This window comes from Larus michahellis, chromosome 1 (genome assembly GCF_964199755.1).
Source record: "Larus michahellis chromosome 1, bLarMic1.1, whole genome shotgun sequence".
NCBI classification, from domain to species: Eukaryota; Metazoa; Chordata; class Aves; order Charadriiformes; family Laridae; genus Larus; species Larus michahellis.
The window spans coordinates 207906273-207927038 of record NC_133896.1 but is presented as its reverse complement, the minus strand read 5'-3'; the positions used below and the strand labels follow the sequence as shown (position 1 = coordinate 207927038).

General features: G+C 43.4%; 1 protein-coding gene across 2 annotated transcripts in view; it reads left to right on the top strand.

Annotated features, from left to right (window-relative positions):
• ARHGAP42 (Rho GTPase activating protein 42) overlaps window positions 1-7138 on the top strand; it is a 171228-nt gene extending 164090 nt beyond the window's left edge. For both annotated transcript variants that reach the window (XM_074570942.1, XM_074570933.1), the window contains 2 exons: window positions 1119-1198; window positions 1429-7138. In XM_074570942.1, the coding sequence (XP_074427043.1) occupies window positions 1119-1198; window positions 1429-1517 (169 nt within the window). In that variant the 3' untranslated portion in view covers window positions 1518-7138. The remainder of the gene's footprint in view (window positions 1-1118; window positions 1199-1428) is intronic.
• The last annotated feature ends 13628 nt before the right edge of the window (window positions 7139-20766 follow it).

Here is a 20766-nt window from a genome sequence, read left to right as displayed (position 1 = left end):
AAAAAAATGCACCAACACGTAATCCCTGACTCTGTTTTCTTGACTTTGATTTAGAGGTACGCAGATGGTCAGTCAGTTTCTCACATAAAGTGAGAAACTGCATCATAAAAAGAAGGATTTTCATTAGAAAAGAATACCTAGAAAAATGGGAAGGAGGAGCTGGTGAGAGCAAACAGCTCTGGGTTGGCAGCAAGATCTCTGGGTGCTGGGCTGGGGCTTTAGTAGGAGTAGGCTGACAGTATGAAGCCCTGTAGACCCATGCTCCCCTCCCTGCCATATGACTAAATATCCTTTCCCAGTCATTCTTATGTTTTTATTTCCATGCTATATTTTGCATTTCCTTGAACAGCTGGAGTGCCCTGCCCAGCCCAGACCCATGTTTTCTACTCAGTTGAGCTTGGCTGTGAGTCTGCCATCTCCAGGAGTCTATAAACCTTTCTTCCTCCTGTAGGATAATTTTAACTGCTGAGTCACCTGAGAGAGGTTCATGTGTTTTCCCTCATTCATTCCTCTTCTGGCTTCTGTCTTTGTCTTGCTAGGCTGAAAACTCATTAGGGCAAGAGCAGAATTTTAAAGCTTATTTATAACTTTTAAAATAATAATAATAAGAAGAAGTAATAATAGTTGTTGTTATTGTTGTAGTTATTATCATCATCATCATTATTAAAAAGGCCTGAGGTGGTGTTGACTGCTCGTAGTCAGGCAAAATAGTTTATGATCTGATGAGTACTGACCCTTTGACTGCTAGAATAAGAAGTTTACCGTTATGTGCTCAAAACAAATGTAGGAAAAAGTAGGGAAAGGGAAAACGCATTTTTTCTCATCTGGAGTCTATCCAGTAAAGTCATGGAAAGAAGGAGCTTCTAGGAAATGTGGGTACCATTTTCTGAAATTGTTTTTGTTGCATTAAAGAACATGAATCACACTCTTCTCAGATTATTAGCATCACCTTAAGAGAACCATAATAGATGATGGTGATGTTATCACGTGCTTTTTAACAAACAGCCTTGTTTGTGGGGAGGAGAGCATTAACACTGCAAGTGAGAATGTCCATTTTCATAATCGCACACAAAAAAATTACCCAAGAAACTGAAAGCTTTTTTTTTTTTTTCTTTCAGACAAGCAAAAGCCATGTATTCCTGTAAGGCTGAGCATAGTCATGAGCTGTCTTTCCCACAGGGGGCAATATTTTCCAATGGTAAGATATGTTTTTACATTCTCTTTTTCCATAAAAAAATATAAAAAACTGAATTATATCCACGAGATAACAGAGTGTAATTCCATTTTCAACTCCGAGTTTTTGTCCTGATTTTTCAATTGCTCTTGAATAAATACTGGCTAAATAAATATACGAACCATATATAGGATCTTTTAACAGTGTTAATTTATTGTAAATATGTTTTATTTGTCTGGCTGTTTTTTTTGCAGTGTATCCATCAGTGGAACCAGGCTGGTTAAAAGCAACTTATGAAGGCAAAACAGGACTCGTTCCTGAGAATTATGTTGTCTTCCTCTAGCAATCTTTAGTGGACAGCAATATCTTCATGGTATCCATGGTAACAAATAATAAGCACTATGATTTTTATCTGACACAGATATGGGATCAGCCCGTTAGCTGAGTGGTAGATTTCCTTCAGATACTGCAGCTGCAGGTTACACAGCTCCCTATCAACGGAACAGAATGTAATGAAACAGTTAACAGTTTCTGTACTGAAGACGGTACTCTGTTTAAATAACTTCCATTGTTTGCAAAAGGTTGTTCTGTTCTTCTTTTATGGGTAAGGAACACTAGAGCAATAAAATAAAAAAAGTTGCCATTTAGCTGCAGACCTTCAGGTTCTAGGAAGTGTGAAATTTAGAGGCAATGCACTCTACGACATTTCTTGCAATCTGTAGTTTTTAATATGAAAAATTGTATTTTTTTTCATAATGTAAGTGCTTCTATTGTGATCTGAATTCTCCCTTAGAAAACTTGATTCTAAAATTAGTCCTAATCATTTCAAATAAGAAATGAGTTTTCCATAAATCAGAAGTTTGAACTTCTGTTATTCATTGAGATTACAATATGTTTTAGAATGTATACAACTGATAATGAAATCAGTTTATACACTGCCTGAGCAGTAAGTGTTCATTCAAAATGTGATATGTTTAATGAATGTTTCATTCAAATGCTTCTTAGATTTCCTTTCTATATCATAGATAATATTAACAACTTATTATTTTTATGATACCCGTCATCGAGACAATGTTCTCAGTGTATTTCAGAGCAACATCTGTAGAAAACAGGGAGATGCTGAATCTGGAGTGACTGGTAGTAATGTGAAGTGAGCAGTGAAAAACAGCAGTATGTTTTGAAACCTGAGATAAATTGTAACCAAGTCGTTTTCCAACTTTTTCCATTGCCAATAAGACAAATGGCCTGTGAAGTAGCTAATTTTATAAGCTATGAATGCTGAAAGCTCCATGTAGCAATAAAAGTATTTAGTATTATTTCTCCTGACTTCTGCTAAACTGTTTCATAAAGATTCCTCCCCTTCTACAGAATAAAAACGGCTTACTTTTCGAAAGTTCGTAAAGACCCATCGATTGCTCCTGGTAGGACTGAAAAAAAGAAACAAACTCAAAAAAACCCTGAAACCGCAAGCAGCTTTCTAAATCTTAGCATCTTTCTTGCACACCTTGAGGGAAAACATGCACTGCTTGCTTGGCTACTTACCATGCCCGACTGCAAAACAAGATATTTAAGCTCTATATTAGTAATTCATCAGCATTAGTGCTACAGAAGGAATTCACCGTTTCATAGACCTATCAAGGCTGAGTTCTTTCTTCAGTAACAGAAATCAATATATGTATTTTCTGTTGATTTCTAAGTTGGATACTGCTTCTAGAAAGTTTAAGGAAGGAATTCTGTTAGGATGAAAAACATCAGTAATCTTTGAATTGCTTCTTTTTTCTTTCCATAGCCTTTTTCTTGTTTAAATTAGAAAATAAGATTTATTACGAACGTGAAGAAGCACATCAGAACCTTCTTTACTTGTACGCATGCTTTCTGCAGAGCAATTCTGTGTTGGAATTCAGGCTGGTGGCAAAATCCTTCTTGCTAATTAAAGTACCGAATGGTGATCAGGGAAGGAGAGAGGGAAGGGGGAGTCTGGGTAAGGCTGACTGGAGGCAGTTGAAGACTGGCCCCTTGAATTAGTGACTGGGATCTGGGTTCTTTCTTCTCCCTATACAATTTCATTTAAGTCCTAAATAATGTTACACTTCGCCTTAAGACCAGACTGTGCTCAGCACATCGTGATGAAGGGCTGTTCCAGACGTTGTCACAGGCAGTGGATGCAGACACGTATGTGCTCATCTAATTTGCCCAGTGCAGATGGGAAAGGAAGTGAGGGTCTTCTCTCATCAGATTGGGCCTTTCTTATTTTTAAGGCAAGCCAAGATTTCTTAGTGTAAGCTATGTCTGAAACTGCCATTGCCCTGAGAAGATCAACATGGTTTTCGTTGTGGTTCTGTTGTATTTCGCAATCCAAAAATTGCAGAATGTCAGAAAGCTTACCTCTGGTGACCTTCTCAGGAGTACTGCTGCAGGCAAAAAGGAGCAGAAAGGGAGGCAGGGCTTTGAGCAGAGGCTGGAAGCCCCGCACACAGATCCTGCAGCTGCAGGTTACTGTGCAGTGAGCTGGGGAAAAAAACACTTCTTCCATCTATTGCACTGGGGTCACTGGCAAATGAACCTTTGCTGGACATCCTTTAATGACCTGTTATACCTCTCACAGAATCACAGAATGGTAGATGGTTGGAGGGGACCTCTGGAGATCATCTAGTCCAACCCCCTGCCAGAGCAGGGTCACCCAGAGCAGGTTGCACAGGAACGCGTCCAGGTGGGTTTGGAATGTCTCCAGAGACAGAGACTCCACCACCTCTCTGGGCAGCCTGTGCCAGTGCTCTGCCACCCTCAAAGTAAAGAAGTTCCTCCTCATGTTTAGGTGGAACTTCCTATGTTCAAGTTTGTGCCCATTACCTCTTGTCCTGTCCCCAGGCACCACTGAAAAGAGCCTGGCCCCATCCTCCTGACACCCACCCTTTAAGTATTTATAAGCATTGATAAGATCCTTCCTTGGTCATCTTTTTTCCAGACTGAAGAGACCCAAATCCCTCAGCCTTTCTTCATAGGAGAGATGTTCCAGTCCCCTAATCATTCCTCTCAGGAGGAATGTAATTGTGAAATTCTTGAGAAACAGTGAAATAGAAAATGCTTGCTCTTACTTTCTTTGCTTGATTCAAAAAGAAGGGGGAAAAGCTGACCTTGGGTAGTATTACAGCCTGTGTATACGTCTGGGTATTCTCCAATATTACCTTTTGAAACCAGCCGATCTTAGTGCAAGCTAGAGGACTCCAAGGTGCTAAGTTCATTAAAAATTTTGTAAAAATGCAAAGTTCAGTTGCAGATTAAGTAAGCGAAGTCTGTAAGTGCTGAGGGAAAGGCTCTAGAAAGACCTGGAGGAATCCCTGTGGAGGAGAGGTGTTCTGTCTATTCCCATGCCTTCATCTCGCATTAGACACAAAAATGAATTGCAGAAGACAACTTCGTAAGAAACTGGATCCCATTCTTTCTGCTGCTCTCAAAACAAATTGGTATTTTCCTCTGTAGGACTCTGCACTTCTTCAGACCCTTCTTCTGAACCAGCCATGAGGATCACAGAAATAATTTTAGAGTAGCTTGGCTTTAAAATGGCATTTCCATCTGAAAAAGGTTATGCCCATTCTTAATTACAGTAAACCACCCGCTCTCAATGGGATGAGTAGGGTTTTTCATTTTTTGAAATATTTTATGGTTTTTCTGTTCTCCTCCTCTGTGGTACGTAATGAGCGCTTTCTGTACAATCTCACTGCTGGGTTGTGGATGCCCCAGCTCTTCCCTGACTTTGCAGGGGGGAGTTTATCTCTACGAGAAGCTGCACAATGGACTGGCAAGTGAAGTAGGTGTTCAAAGACACCACAAATGGGGGAGAGAGCAGCACCAAAGCTTGTCTAATGATGATACTCTCAGGCCTGACCAAAAATTCCGTCTGATAATTGGAAAGGATCAGAAATCCATATAACATTTAAATGAAGATATAATATCTTGATAGTGCCTTTCCAGAAAATCAGGCAAGCTGACTAAATTAGTTCACAGTATTGATTTCCTGTTTTTTACGAAAGTCAGATTCACTCTACAAGCGAAGGTTGCGCAATTTTTTTAAATTATATAAGCCTTCCTAAAAGGATGCAGCAGGTTTTTTCCAAATATCGCTGTAGAACACAAGGTAGATGACACATTGTAATTGCTGTTTGTCTTGTGGAAATAATGTCTGAACCCACAATTTATGTAATTACCCATGTTTTTTCTTTGTTAAACTTTTTGATACATGTTGCAGCACAGCATGAGTCAAATTAATAGTGTGAAGGACTGATATATTGTATGATAAATATGTAAAGTATATTAATATTTTATATTCACACTTTTTATTAATGATGATAAAGATGAAAAAATATTTTTGGTGTAATTCCTATGAGTTCAGTATTAAAATGTCCTTGCCATTTTATGGCATTTAGAGTTCTATGTAACAAAACTCTTAAATTAAACCATAGCTATCACTCATGTCCCTAACTAATCTATAAAGTCCATTGTTCAATTATTTCTGGAAAAAAATGATGCACAGATTTGCTGACCAGCGCTATTCTATGATAGTATTAATAACTTATTTTCCTTTTATATGTTTTCTGGTGTTAATCTCTATTCTTTGTCTGTAATTGGATCGAATTGTAATGTGCCTTTAGGAAAGACATGTTAGGAGAGGAAAAGTTGCAAAATTCAGCAGTTCAGAACAATAATTACAACAAAGAAAAAGCATTGTATGGCAGTAGTTGGATTTTTTCCTTACATGTCTCCACTGGTCTATTTTCTACTTAATAAGATTGCATCAGATGAAATAATGAAACTAAAAAGCGTATTGTTCTTCAAAGTTCTTTTCCTAAGGCAGCAGTTTGTGCAATGTTGGGTTGAGCAGCAAGAAGAGAAATCCCAGTAGGGAAGCACATCCTCCGGACTGGGGTGGATCTTCGCCACTGACGGAAACTCGCAAAGCTCTAGCGAAGTCAAAGACAGACCTTTGGCAATTTATAGTGAGGGTTTGCTGGGCAGAAGCCCCTAGAAAATAAGCAGAGTATTCTGTTGATGGGGTAACATATGATACGGCTTGGCATTATCCTTTCTTTCAGCAGAGTGCCCTATATGGATTGTTCCGTTACCGGAGATCAAGCTGTGGGCAAAGTTCAGTCTTGTTCTCTGTCGTCAGAGAGCACTGACAGCGGCTGCTGCCGCAGCCCTTCCAGTTACTGTTCCTGCAAAAGTCAGGCTGTTGGTGGGGCTGTTTCAGCACAAGTTGGGAGGTCGCTTGTCTTGGAGAAGATCTGGCATGTGCTTTGGGAGTTTGCTTTGTTTTGTTTTCATAAGGTGCTTGGTATCCAAACAGCTACTAATCCGATGTTGTAATTCAGTCACTGAAGATCATAGCATTGTTTTTCTTGTCCTGTATGTGGCAGTATTTAATAAGGCATTGGATTATCCTGGTGGTTTTTTTTAAAGTATAGGGAATGGTGTTTCAGCCGTTGGATGTCTCAGCTGAAAGCTGTTCTGCATCTGAGCTTTTTGCAAATGTTTTATCTGGAATTATCATTAAAGTTCTGGCACTAAAGACAGCACCGTGATCTCAGCACTACAAGAGTTTCTGTTATAGCAAAGGGCAAAGCAGCTGAACAGGGCACATGGATAGTTTCAATTTTCAATCATATTTATGACGATTTTGGAGGTATTAGAGTTTATAGGGGTTACTTTAGATACTATATGGTATTTTCATAGGAAAGTATATACAATCAATAACTATATATATTTAATAAAGTCCTACTAAATTATCTTATTGAACTCTCTGTTTATTTTGTAGTGTGGTTTCAATAATTATCTGCACTCTGTATATATCTACATGTAAATAACTGGCATGACATGCATAAGCTGACTTGCAGACATAATTCTATGTTGTACTTTACACTGTATTTCAAAAATTTGAAAAAACGTTTTTCAAAATAAAAAGCCTTTCTACACAAACTGGTTTCTTTATTATTTTTAAATTTGGGCTCTGGTGCTGCCTTTTCTTTTTTCCAAGTAATAACACTTCTGTGCTACTTCCATCCATGCTTGCATTTTTCAACGAAGTTTCACCCGTGAGGATGCTTTGCGTAGAGGACATTGCTCCTAACGTTGGGCAATGGGCATGTGTATGAACACTTGACAATAGCATGTCACCTGCTGGCCTGGTCACGTGGAAGACTCCAAAGATGTGGCATTTGAGGAAAAGAAAATGACAATTTTGCACGTTAGGTAACAAGGAGCACAACCCTGATGTATCAAAACATCGTTGATGAGGTCTTTGCCTCTGAAATTAGCAGGTGGGCAGCTTGGGGGGGGGGTTGGTGACCCGCTTCCAACAACGCTGCCTGTGAGGGAGGTAGTGTGAGTGGGGTGGTTTCTGCAAGTTTCCTTGTGTCCCTTTCCTGGCATTTCTCCAAGGCTTTTTATCTCAGGGACCTGCAGCTTTTCTAGCCCTCAGGAAGGAGTTATTTCCATTGCCAACTGTGCCCAAGGCAAGGGGACCTGCGAGGTGGCCTGCCTTGCCTTTCTCCTGAAGGGACTCCAGAAACCCAGGAGGCTTTTATAACCCTGAAACAGTCAGGCCTCATTATGATATTAACTGAAAATAACTGTTTTTTAAGCAAGGAAGATGAAACCAGCCAGCTGATAAACTTTCCCTGCTCGCTGTGTGGTGAGGCTCGGATAGTGCAGAAAACTGTGCATCGGACCCAGGGAAGATGCGTCCTGCTGCCTGCCCTGGGCTGCTGCTGCCTCCTGCCCTGGGCTGCTGCTGGCTCCTGCTGGCCACCTCTCCTGCCAGCGAGCCCCGGGCTTGCCCGAGCGTCCCTGGGCTGCCTGCCTCACCCGGGGCACGTCTGCCTCTCGCCTGGCCGCTGCCCCTGCCACTGCAGGTCTGAAACTGAAAACAAAATATAGATACCATGGCCAGAAATAAAACTGAGTCCAGTGGAAAAGCAAAACAACACGGAGCAGGTGGAGAAATGGTCTTTCCCTTGGCATTGCTTTCCAACAGCTACTCCTAAGTGAAACTTCCACTTGACAGCTCTCCCCCCTTGGAGATTTTGGAGATACGGAGTCTGCTTCCAGGGATCAAAAAGTCACCTGCAGCCTGTGGTCACCAGAGATGACCTGCGCCTTGCAGCCCCAGCATCCCGCGCTGTAGGGACGAGGGAGAAGGAAAGGCTCCCCTTGCAGGGACCGAGGGACGCAGTTGGGCTCGCGCAGCTGCTTTGGGCTGTATTAGCTCTGCCGCCAAAGCCGGGGGGTCTGCAGCGAGGGGGCTCAGAGCTGAGCTGTAACTGTCTGCCCTTAGTTAAAGCTTTCTGAACACCCCAAGGTGGGGTGTTACAATTACGATCTAAACTGTCATCCAGAGGAAACATCTGGGACTGACCCTGTTGCCACTCATTCCCTGGCTCGCTCCCCACCACCACGGGGACTTTTGAAAGAAGGTAAATCCAAGGGCAGCAGCGCAGGTGAGTGGGGGCACCAGGAGATGCCTGACCTGCCCCACCGCTCTCTTGTGCGCAGCAGGTTGGGAGGAGTAGACCCCTCAGCCTGCGCCCGATCCCACGTTGGCCGGCACTTGGGGCTGCATTCACCTCTGCGGAACACAAAAGCACACATGGGAAGGGCTGCCATGGGTGCTCAGCTCCGCGTAGTGGGTTGGCGTGAGGGGAAATGAAGAATATTCGCATCTTGATAGGTCACCAAAAATGATAGCTCATCACAGGTTTTATGTTAAAAAATCTGAAATAAAATGGTTGTTTTTTCTATTAGAGCTTTCTGCCCTTTCCCCTGGTGGTGTAGGCTCCTTGGCTTTCGGACCCTCTGGTCTGCAGGAGTGAACACAGACAAGTTGGGGATCTCAACTAAGCCCTAAAATAGATCTTAACACCCATTTTCCCAGTGTCTATGGGGCCATTTTACTTGGCATCATGGAATAACTAAGATTATTCCCTGTTTCTGTGAAACAGATGTTCTGACCAGCTGTATTTTAACATTTCAGTGAGCATTTAAATGTAAGAAGACATAAATTCCTGTTAATCCTGTATTACCACTGAATTGGCAGCTGCCAGGGGATGAGGCACTACCTGTGTTTCTTACCAGAAAGGGTGAAGAGGAGCTTCATTATTTGGTTGCAGTGAGGCCCTTTACAGCGCATGATTCTCGTCTGTTGGGAAAAGTGGATCTCCTGAGCATAGAATCATAGAATGTGTTGAGCTGGAAGAGACCTTTAAAGGTCACCTAGTCCAACCCCTGGTCTGAAGGCTTTATTGCTATAACGTGGCCATAGAGCCGTTGCCTTGTGGAATAGTTATGGTATAAAACAGGTGCCGGAGCGAGCCGGGGTGGTGGGAGCCCCTGCAGTGCTCGGCCACGGGGAAGCAGGATGCGATCCGGGGTGTGCAGCCACGCTGGCCATGCCCCCCGGAGCTATGGTCCCCTGTGTTCGTAAAGAGGAGAAATTTCAGTGACCCCAGGAAATGGCATGGGCGTAGACCGAGCAGGGGGCAAAGTCAGTTCACGTCCCTCTTGGATAGGTTTTCTCATGAACTGGGCATGATTCCTTCCTTCAAAGCCCACCTGCCTTCTAGCACTATGCTTATTACATATAGCAAATAAAGCATTTGCACTTTTGTCTTTTATACCTTTATTTCACATTTATAAAGCTTTTCCTGTGTAACTTGGATTAATGGCTGATACAGAAAGAAAGTATTGTAAGATATTCTTGGCTTCTTTTGCAACGGTTGGCTGCCTTTCTATTGTATTTATGGCAACAAGCTCAAAAGCTGGACTAGCCGAGAGCAAGCGCCTTTGCCAAAGATCACGGTGTGCTTTTTTAATGTAAACATGCAGGGATTCTTGGGAACATTGAGTGACCTCCACAGCCGGTACAGAAAGGAGTCTTAATTCACTTGAAAGTACTTTGGTAATTGGAATACATCTTTCTGCCAGTATATTTGAGGAGCCGATTAGTTAGACTTAGCACGGGTGTATTTCATTTAAAATTACTGTTAATGGCTCTCGGGTGCCCTTAGAAGGGATTGGAGTCCCGTCTGAATGAAAAACATCAGCTATTTATTGTTGTTGATGGTCATTTCTTTTGTCTTCTGAGAAAAAAAAAAAGCCACATTCAAAGGGAAACACGTGGCTTACCTGGATTGCGGGTGTCTTCAAAACGAGCTTTGCAATGGCGTGCTGCGCGCCGTGACGGCCACGTGCTCCGTCCCCAGCAGCAGGCGGGGGGTGAGGAGGGGTGGTGGGCTCAGCCCTTGGCGGGCTCAGGGACAGGAGCCACGGGCTCCAACCGAGCTCGTCTGGCAGCTCCATAGTCCAGACGTGACCACAAGCTCATGGCATTGCCAGGGAGACATCAGCGTAGTCCGTAAACAGGTGAGGTGGTAGCTGCGCGGTGGGAAGCCCCATGAGAAACCTTCCAGAGGACAATTCACAAACCCGGGCGGAAGAGAGATAAGAAACCTGAGCTCGATCAATCTATTTAGTGTTCCTCCAAACAAATTAACTGGCGTACAGGATACAACTGGTTCCTAGAATGGAACAAATGCTGTTTGCAACGACCTCACAAGAAGATAATGAAGATTAGGGTTTCAGCGTGCCTGAGCTGGGAAGCTGAGCATGAAGCGCTGGAAATGGATGCTGTGAAAGCAGTGACGATTGTGAGTCCTGAATTGCCACAAAATGAGCGGGATGCCTATCGTCAGGGATAAACCTTCTCAAAAAAATCCTGCATCTGGGGGCTCTGGCGGCACCCTCCATGGACATCTGAAGGAAGCAGGCAGGCAGCAGAAGACCTCAGAGAGATTTAGGTGTGAACCAATTGTGCTGGGCAGCGGTGATGCAAATACATCCTTTCATAAAACCACAGCTTCAACAGCCATTTTAAGTTTGTTATTTCCAACAGCTGTTGCTGTTGTTTGAGGGATGCTTATGTTTGGGCCTGAAAAATACTGTTTCTTTTCCATAACGATGGCAAATTGTGCCTGCCTTGGATGGGGAAAATGGTCATTCTGCACAGTGTCCTGCCTGCTCCGTTACAGGCTCAGTATCAGGCACCATCTCCCCAGACCCTCCCTTGAGAAATTTGCAGTGAATGCCGTAGGAGTGTCTGACCCAGCTTCCAGCTGTGATTTCTAACACCATTTTGTTTTGGAATGGCTCCTTCTCTCCGCCCTCCCTGTCCCCTTTGTAGCTCAGAGACACAAAACAAACGAGCACAATTAATTTTATCTTCGGAGCAACACAGAACCAAGATGTACAAAGTTCAGGTTCTGCCACTGCTGAAGCCCTTCCTTAATTTTTTTTTTCCTCATCTTTGTGTAAATGATCCCTTGAAACATTTCCTGACTAAATGAACTGGGAAGCCACATGTCCAAGTATCTGTAAGTACACCATCTTGAGAAACTCAGGTGAATCATAGAATCATAGAATGTGTTGGGTTGGAAGGGACCTCTAAAGGTCACTTAGTCCAACCCCCCTGCAGAAAGCAGGGACGTCTGCAACTAGATCAGGTTGCTCAGAGCCTCATCAAGCCTGGCCTTGAATGTCTCCAGGGATGGGGCCTCCACCACCTCTCTGGGCAACCTGTTCCAGTGTCTCACCGCCTCATTTGTAAAGAACTTCTTCCTAATGTCTAATCTAAACCTACCCTGCTCTAGTTTGAAACCATTGCCCCTCGTCCTATCGCTACATGCCCTTGCAAACAGCCCCTCCCCAGCTTTCTTGTAGGCCCCCTTCAGGTACTGAAGGCTGCTATAAGGTCTCCCTGGAGCCTTCTCTTCTCCAGGCTGAACAACCCCAACTCTCTCAGCCTGTCTTCAGAGGAGAGGTGCTCCAGCCCTTTGGTCATCTTCGTGGCCCTCCTCTGGACCCACTCCAACAGGTCCCTGTCCTCCTTGTGCTGAGGTGAAGGTTGTTGTGTTTTCCTTAGCTAGTGCAATTAGCTTTGCTGGATAGTTTTCAACCAGAGAAAAAATCAAGAAAGGGTGGTGTTCCTTTACCATGATGTTATTTGTGTGAATCTCATGAACAGCTCATCTCCTCAGGGCAGCAGGAACAAACACAGCTCTTCGCTTTTCACCATTTCCAAGACACTCGTTGGGGTCAGCCGATCCCCGTCGGCTGCATCACGTTTGAGTACAACAGCGGTGACCAGCACCCATGGCAGCAAAGGGGTGAGGTAGGACAGAGGAGCTCCTCGTAGCGCCGCCACAGCCTTGGCTCGGCTCGGTGCCTCCTCCAGCGCCACAGCAGCTTTGTTATTGACACACACGAAAGGAAATGATGGTTTCATCTGAATTACTGCATGGCGGGATCCTCGACACCACTTCCTTCTTTCACTTAGATAACGCAAAATAGCAGGGCGGTCTTCCCTGTGAGAGCGGATGATTATTGCATGAGCTCGTTAGTATGTGTCGTGGTTTTGGCCGGATTGGCCGATCAGAACGACAGATGGCCCTTCCCCCTCTCTCCTCAGAGACGAGAGGAAGAGATAAGGAGATTTACGAGTTTAGAAAAAGAACTAAACTACTTTAATGAAAATAATAATAAATAAGAAAATAGTAAATAATAATAGAATAATAAAAATTAAAGAAAAAAGTATACAATATATACAAAACTGTATCCAGTCCCAGGATGACGATCGCGTCACCAGCAGACACAGGGAAAGTCCCAGACTGGCGTCAGCGACGGACAGGAGCTGAATTCCGGAACTAGCGTCAGGAATGCTCGGATTGGGATCAAAGGCAGACGAACAGACAGGGTCCTCCTCAGACATCGGCCATTGAAGAAAAAACGAGCCAGAGCCCCCTTGCCCCTTTGATCCCTCAGCTTTTATACTGAGCGGGATGCAGATGGGATGGAACACCCTGTTGGTCAGTTTGGGGTCACCTGTCCCGTCTGCTCCTCCCTGCAGGTGGGACCCCTCCACGCTTCTCTGCTTCCGACCCTCTAACGGGGCGAAGTTATATATATATAACAGGTTGTTATAGCAATAAGTCTAAGCAAGAGCCTCTGTGCATACCGTTCCTTGGTATAATCAGGTCTTATCACTCTGAGAGCGAACAGTGTCTGAACAATATGCTGTTAATTTCAGAGTTTCGTCAGTTAGAAGAGGCCCAGCTAAAAAGTAAAATTAAAATTACAAATCAGAAAATTGGTTCTGTTTTACCTCAAACCAGGACAGTACGTTTAAGGGAAAGTTCACCCGTGCTGTGCAGAGATGCGTCAGTCTCCGTAGCATCTGTATTGTTACAGACTCTGAGATGTCACAGCGAAAAAACATCTTGTTTAGGCAGGCTGTTATTAGCTAAAGCTTAAAGCAAAGGCTTCTACCCCAAAGGGCTTAAACATCTCATTTCAAATAACGAGTAACATTATTTTATTCTTCATACCCTTCCATTACCGTGTCTATTAAAAAAAACAAAACCCAAACCCATTTTTGAGCAACAGCGATATGCATTTAGACTGAATATATGAAGTCATTCCACTCAATCCAGAGGAACATCATTGTATAAATAAATAACTGGGGACTAAATAAAGGTACCAGTGCAGGTGTCTCAGGTATCCTGAATGGATATTTAAGCAGGAGCAGAGTCTTAAACTTTGACACCTTGTAGTTCTTCAGCATTTCAAAAACTGCTTGTTTTCTTCTGTGTGCTACCTGGTCATAGGACTTCCACTTTAAAGAAATCTGTGTGTGTTTTTGGATTGACTAAATGCTTTCCGCTAACGTTTAATACTGCATGGGAAGTTTTAAAACTGAACTGTTCTGGAAAAAAATCATCTAATCTAATCTAGTAAATCCCAGCCCTGTCAGAGTGTTCGAGATGCGCACATGCAGTACTGACAGCGGCCAAGAGACCAATTCCCAGGCACGAGGACAACTCAGAAATGAAACTGAAACACCACTGGGTTCTGTGGAAATAATGTGGAAAAGTCTCGTCATTGTTGGCGTGGTTAACGCTTCCCTGAGAGCGCGTTGCCCGTCACTAACGTTACAGGGCATCCTTAGCAAGGGGTGACACTCACGCCACCGGCCCAGACCTGAATTACCAGCGCTCCCTTAGGGCGAGGGGGGAGAGTGTTGGTCTCTCGGGTGGAAGCAGACCACGCCACCCGCCCAGCCCTTCTGCTGCCGCCCCCGACCCCGCCGGGTGCCAGTCCTGCTCCTCGCCTGACACACGCCACGTCACGGGGCAGTGGGGGGGGAAGCGGGCCGTGTCACGGATGAGGAAAGGATCACCTGGGTGCTGGAGCCAGTCCCTCAAAAGCCAGAGGTGATGTTCCCTCGGTGCCACTGAGGAAAGCCTGCGCCAGGCCAAGCCAATGACCCCTCCGTGCACCGCTCCCCCGTGACGGGCCTGCAGCATCCTGCAGCATCCTGCCTCACGCCGCCGAGCCACATCCGGCAGCGTCTGCTTTTGGCAGCGGAGAACTCCAGTCCTCGGTACGGACACTGCAGTGAGCTCACGGACAGCCTCTGGACAGCCTGGGGACAATGTCCTCTCAAAACCTGTCTATATAAATATACATAAACAAATCATCACCCACTGTGGGGTTGCTGTGCTAGTCGTATCTATACTCCGATGTATTTTTCCCAACAGAGAGAGGCTGCAGATGCCACGGCCTCTGCGCCCACAGCAGCACCTGCGGCCAGTGCCGCTGGGCAGCCTCCTACCGCAGTGCAGGTCGCACTTTTTAATAAATTCTTCCTTTGTTTGTATTTACGCCGGAAGATAAGGAATGTAACTTATTTTTCTGGTTTTATACACTAGCATTTTGACAGAACCTTCCACATAAGTAAAAAAAAAAAAAAAGACGATTGTCTCCCATTCTTTGAGCCTTGTGGGGAGTTTGAATTGCAAACAAAATGGAGAATACTGCGCCCCTCCCCGTATAGGTTTCAATTCAGTAAATAAGCCGTGTGTGTGTGTGTGTGTGTCGTCTCCAACCGGCAGCTGCCAAAGTAATCAAACCGAGATTACCCCCCGGCAGCCGCTCCGTAGGGCTGACTGGGAGCACAAGGGGCTCCACCAGCCCCATACTGGCGGCTGCGGATCCAGCTCCGGTTACAGCCCGGTGCCGTTGTGTAGCTTTACTTTCCATCTGGTGGTAACCGAGGACTTAAACACTTCTCATGCTACTGCAAAGTAAGCACATCTCCAATTTATTGGACATGACACAATGTAGCTCGACAATGGCTTTACAAAAATACTTGAAAGCTATTATTTTAGATCTACAAATATATAGATGCAAGTTCCTCTTCACAGGAAAATACAGAAATCTTATACAAGTCTCTTTTTTTAAAAAAATAAAAACAATAGTAACAAACCATAAATTATGCCCATTGTGATCTTGAACGTTAAATACAGAGGAATACTAACATCAGCCCAAATATGTCTCAAAGTTAAGGATTCTTTGGCTTTCAACAGATTTTTCCATCGAGGATTACAAAGCCTCTACAAAGTGCTCATGTATTACACATCCAAGTTATCCTTGGGGAAGAAAGTGTGTTGAGGGCAGGGGAGGGAGGGGAGAATAAACATTTTACAAATATGGGAACGGGGATGTAAATTTTCTGTGAAATTCAGAAACTGCAAGAGATCATGTACTGCAAGAGGCCCCCGCATGGTTTTAACCCTTAGGCTGTGCTTTTCTCTAGCACATCGGTTTTCTTAAAATTGATGGCTGTCCTCTTAGAATCATAGAGTCATAGAACGGTCTGGGTTGGAAGGGACCTTTCAGATCATCGAGTCCAACCATCAACATAACACTGACAAAACCATCACTAACCACGTCCCTCAGCACCGCGTCCATCCACCTGTTAAATACCTCCAGGGATGGCGATTCCACCACTTCCCAGGGAGCCTGTTCCAATGTTTGATAATTTTCGGTCAAGAGGTTTTTCTAATATCCCCCTGGCATACTTTAAATGAAAATCTTCCTAAGGTAGTATTTTCAGAGATTCAGAGGATTGTTGGTTCTTTTTAATGTCAGATGTGTATAACCTTGCTTTGTGAGCAGGTAAAGAGACACATGACCTGTAATATGAAGCTTGCGAAAGGATAGGGGTTTCTGCCTCCCAGTGAAATGTGCTGTAGCCATCACTACAAACTGCACGCAACAGCACACTCGGTGCCAAAGCTTTTGTGTAAAATTCTTGTAAGAAGTGAACGGGCCAGTGCACAATGTGACTATATTGCTAGCTGAGCTTTGGGATACAAAACTTCCAATTACACTTTTAAGTGAAGAGCCTCGTCATCCTTGGCTGGCCAACCCTTCATGTGAGGTGATGACAGTCCCAAGAGATGATATTCTCATCCGTTGTGCGTAATGCCGCCACGACAGACCCAACCCACGGCCAGCACACCCCGACTCCCGACGCATTTCAACTTCAACTTCATCAGGTTCTGCTGTCACATTTCTTCCATTTAACAGCGTATCATTTCTAACAAGGGTGTTGTACTTTGTCCATAGAAGAATATGCTTATGGGGAACAGCAGAATCCACATTTTGCTGTTTGTTACAAATGTTGCCAGGATCTGGGAAAATGGTGGGGAACATATTCATTGCTCTACTGAAGTCTTTGTCACTATTTTGAAAAGGTAGTACCACGTTTCAGATACAACTTCTCCAAATATTTCTAACAAAAGGAAGGCTCCTCCTTGTAACAGACTGACACCCACTAGTCTGACGTTGCAGCTCCTTCATGGAACATTTAAGTTGCAATCCTAACATTTTCTGAGCTACTGGTGAAAACTCATTCCACTCAGAGTGCTTCTGATTCACCATGATGCATAAGGTGAATTATGATGATATTTTTATAAAGGCATTTGTACAAAGGACATATGCCAAGCTGTCCTCACACCCGCAGGATGGCCCACGCTGGAGGCAGGGGTGCTGCTGTAACACCATCCCCGGGTGTTTCCCAGCTCCGTGTGCTGCGTGTTCCTCAGCTGTCAGAAAAAGCGCGTGGAACACTGCTGTTTGTAGTGATGGCTTTAACTTTACATTTAGATACATTTGGTAATAGCTGCAATCAACTGCCTTTTAAATACATGTGTCCAGTTTGGGGAACTCACAAAGCTGATGGATTTATGGTTTTCAAAGATTATGTAAGACTCCTTGGAGCTTCTTTTTTTTTGGAAAGAAATTAGATAGATATCCTATTAAATTTTAGTAAACAATCAGCCTTATTCTGGCAGTATAAAATATAATCGTATACTCCTTGGAAACAAAATTTACTTTTAAAACTGCATAGTGATTGCAGATTGCTGGGTGTTTCTTTTTCTTTCTCTTTTTACGTGAAAGCATTCGCACACCTTTCTGAATGCCATGTGTGCGTCTGTTTGGTGCTTTCCTTATTCGCGCTCCATGTGGCCACAATGGACCTGATGGAAAAAAAAAAAATCAGTTTTTTTGAACAGCACTATGATGAGAAGATTGTTCTCAACTGGAGGTTTTGCAGGTTAGAGTCTCAGACTGGACATAAATCAACAATACAGGGTACGAAGAGTAAAAGCATTATTCTATTTTTATCTAGTATACGAAAAATAGGCATATGGGAAAACTGTACATCCAAGATGGAACAAGGAATGTTCATAAAAGTCTCACCTGTGTAACACAAAGGTCTCTGTACTGCTGTGCCCAGTTAGTTCTGATGGCAAAGATTTATGTTATCTCCAATAGGTGTTTTTCACCCAATGCAACCTCTTGTTTGAAAGTACGCAGTTGTGGAGTTCACTGATGCAGAGCTCTGTAAATTATAATTTCTTTTTCCTCAAGAGAGCAAGAAGAGATTTTAGCACTAAACTGGCTGGGCGGATATTTAAACGGAGCTGTGGGAAAATGCAATAGAGTGAGACTATTTAAACGACAGTGTGAGAACTTCCTCACTGATATGCCTGAACGCTAAACTGGTGGAACTATTGTACCTGCAGAGGTGAAAGGGTAATTTAGTTTTCGTGGTCAGAAAAACATGATCTATGACTTGTGATGGTATTTTTACAATGAGCACACCTCACACTGGTGAGAAACCGAAATGCTGCCAGTTTTAAATGATAAACTAGAATTAAATGAAAGTTCACCACTCCTCGATATCCTTTATATTCTGTAAATACCTTTCACAGAGCACTCGGGACCCAAGCCAGGAAAAAAATGCCTAAATGTGAGCAAAAAAAAATACATCAAGGGAACAGCACTGCTCACGTACTTGAAGTTATGCAATTGCTGCGCTAGTTCCAACAGCACTACAGGATTATTTTCTGAGCATTATTTTCTCTTTAGGGTAAACAGCCAGCTAAATCTTAACTTAGTTATTATTATCCATGCAGTCACCTTTTACTGTGTGTTTCTGTCCAAGCATCTGAAAGGCTACAGTACCATTCTACATGCAAATACGGTCAATCCAATAAATTAATAGCATTAATTGGAAAAAAAAAAAAAAGCAACTCATAAATTTTTAGATAAAAACCATCTAAAATATGACTTTTTTTTCCTTTTCATCTTCCAAGGGGGAATAGAAAACTACATTAAAAACAAACCCTCTGTTCAAGTCAGGTCACCATGACACAAAGCAGCACAAACCAATAAATCCAGCAATGCTGTCAGTCTGGCCCGGCAGCGCGCACACAGGCTTTGGAGCCACGGAAAGTTGGGAGGGCTTTGGATATTGGCTCCGTGGCTGCAGGCTGACTTATCGGAAGGGAAGAAAGGTCAACGTGCCACAAACGGCACGGCAGGCAAGGAACGTGTACTTGGAATTGCTGCTGCATGCATGGAGCGCAGCCCCGTCCGCTCCTGCTCTGGGGATGAACTCACCGTACCTGTGTGCAGGCAGGAGAGTAGGGGAAGGAAGGGTCCCCACAGACGCTACTGCTCACGCTACCGACACGCCATTGATAACAGAGATTTGGTTTTAGCTGGGAACACAGGAAAGCAGCTGTCCTTCCCAATAAAGACAATTGAGAAAAAAAGAAGAGGAAAAAGGATAAGAAGAAGAAGAAGGGAAAGAAGAAAAAAAAAAGGAAAAAAAAAAAGAAAAATGAAAAAGGAAAAGAAAAAAGAAAGAAAAGAAAAAGAAGAAAAAGAAGGAAAAGAAGAAGAAAAAGAAGAAAAAAAGAAGAAAAAGAAAAACAAGAAAAAAGAAAAAGAAAAAGAAAGAAAAAGAAAAAGAAAAAGAAAAAGAAAAAGAAAAAGAAAAAGAAAAAGAAAAAGAAAAAGAAAAAGAAAAAGAAAAAGAAGAAGAAAAAGAAAAATAAAAATATAAAGACCAAAAAAACCCTCAAGGTATTAATGAAGTATTGACCAGTCAGAAAACACAAACTGAACTCTCAGCTTCTCTCCTGCAGATATAACACAAGAAAACCAAACCGCAGTACAGCTGAAGGCAGAAATACCCAAGCTTCAGTTTATCTTGCACACATACCAGCCAGACTGTTCCAAAGGGCCACGAAATCAACTGAAAGTTTTTGTGGCTACATTTGCCTCCATCAGGGACTAGGTGTTAACGAAGCCACATTCCCCTCTCCCTAAAGGCTGGCCCAAGCTGCTGATCCAGCTGAGACCTTTGAAGACGTGAGCCAAGTGTATTTCGTACTTCCCTGAGCCCAGCTGGTACAAGGGAGAAGCAGGCGGCCGGGAGGGAGCAGGGCAGCCTCTCGGGGATGGAGGTCTCTGCTCCGCACTGCGGTGTCACAGCTCTCCTCTAGGCACGGCCGGGCTGCCGCTGCCTGGCACTTCACCTTTCAAATACTCTTAAAAACTATAAAGGCGATGCCTCTACAAAGCTGAATAACAACAGCAGAGCTCAAAGGAACCAGCTGGCTTCATGGTTTTGTTTGTTTGCCTCACTGAAGTCCTCGCAGAAGACAACGCTGAAGACCTCGCATCTAAAATACCTAAACTGTACAGAATGGGAGAGGCTTAGCGTCAGGCATAGCTCCGTTATTTAGAGGAAAACTTCTAGTGATAGCTCAGACAAAAAGTTATGTCTGCAATCTGCAGTAGATGGCAAACTTTCTAATTAGTACAACACAGGTCTCATTCCTTTAAAATGTAATCACCGTAAATGTCAGAAAACAAAAAAGTCCGTCTGCCGAAACCTCTTATTTCTAGTATGCAAAATGCAACATAAGAAGATCCAGCATTGTTACGCCTTGTTCAGTATATTACAAAGCACTACAAGATGTTTTATTTAGACCTATTTATAAAGCTCAGGTCAAAAAATACCTTAATCTTTAAACAAATATTAATGCAGAGAAATACAGACAACTAAAAAGTCTCGTGACTCTAAAAAACTCAAAGAAAAAATGAGTTTGCTGGTGGCTCTCTGGATATTGCCGCAGTGTTGAAAATCACAGTACGTGAGATTTTGATAGGGAAGGAAACAACTTTGTGTTTTGGTCACTGTTTGTGGTGTCTGTGCAGCCCAGAGCAAATGCTGGCATCAACATGGAGACTAAAGGCAATTTTATAAATGGGGCTCAAGGCTGGAAGCTCTCAAATTAAAACAGTTTTTTCTAACTTCAGACAATCAAGTGATGGATACAGGA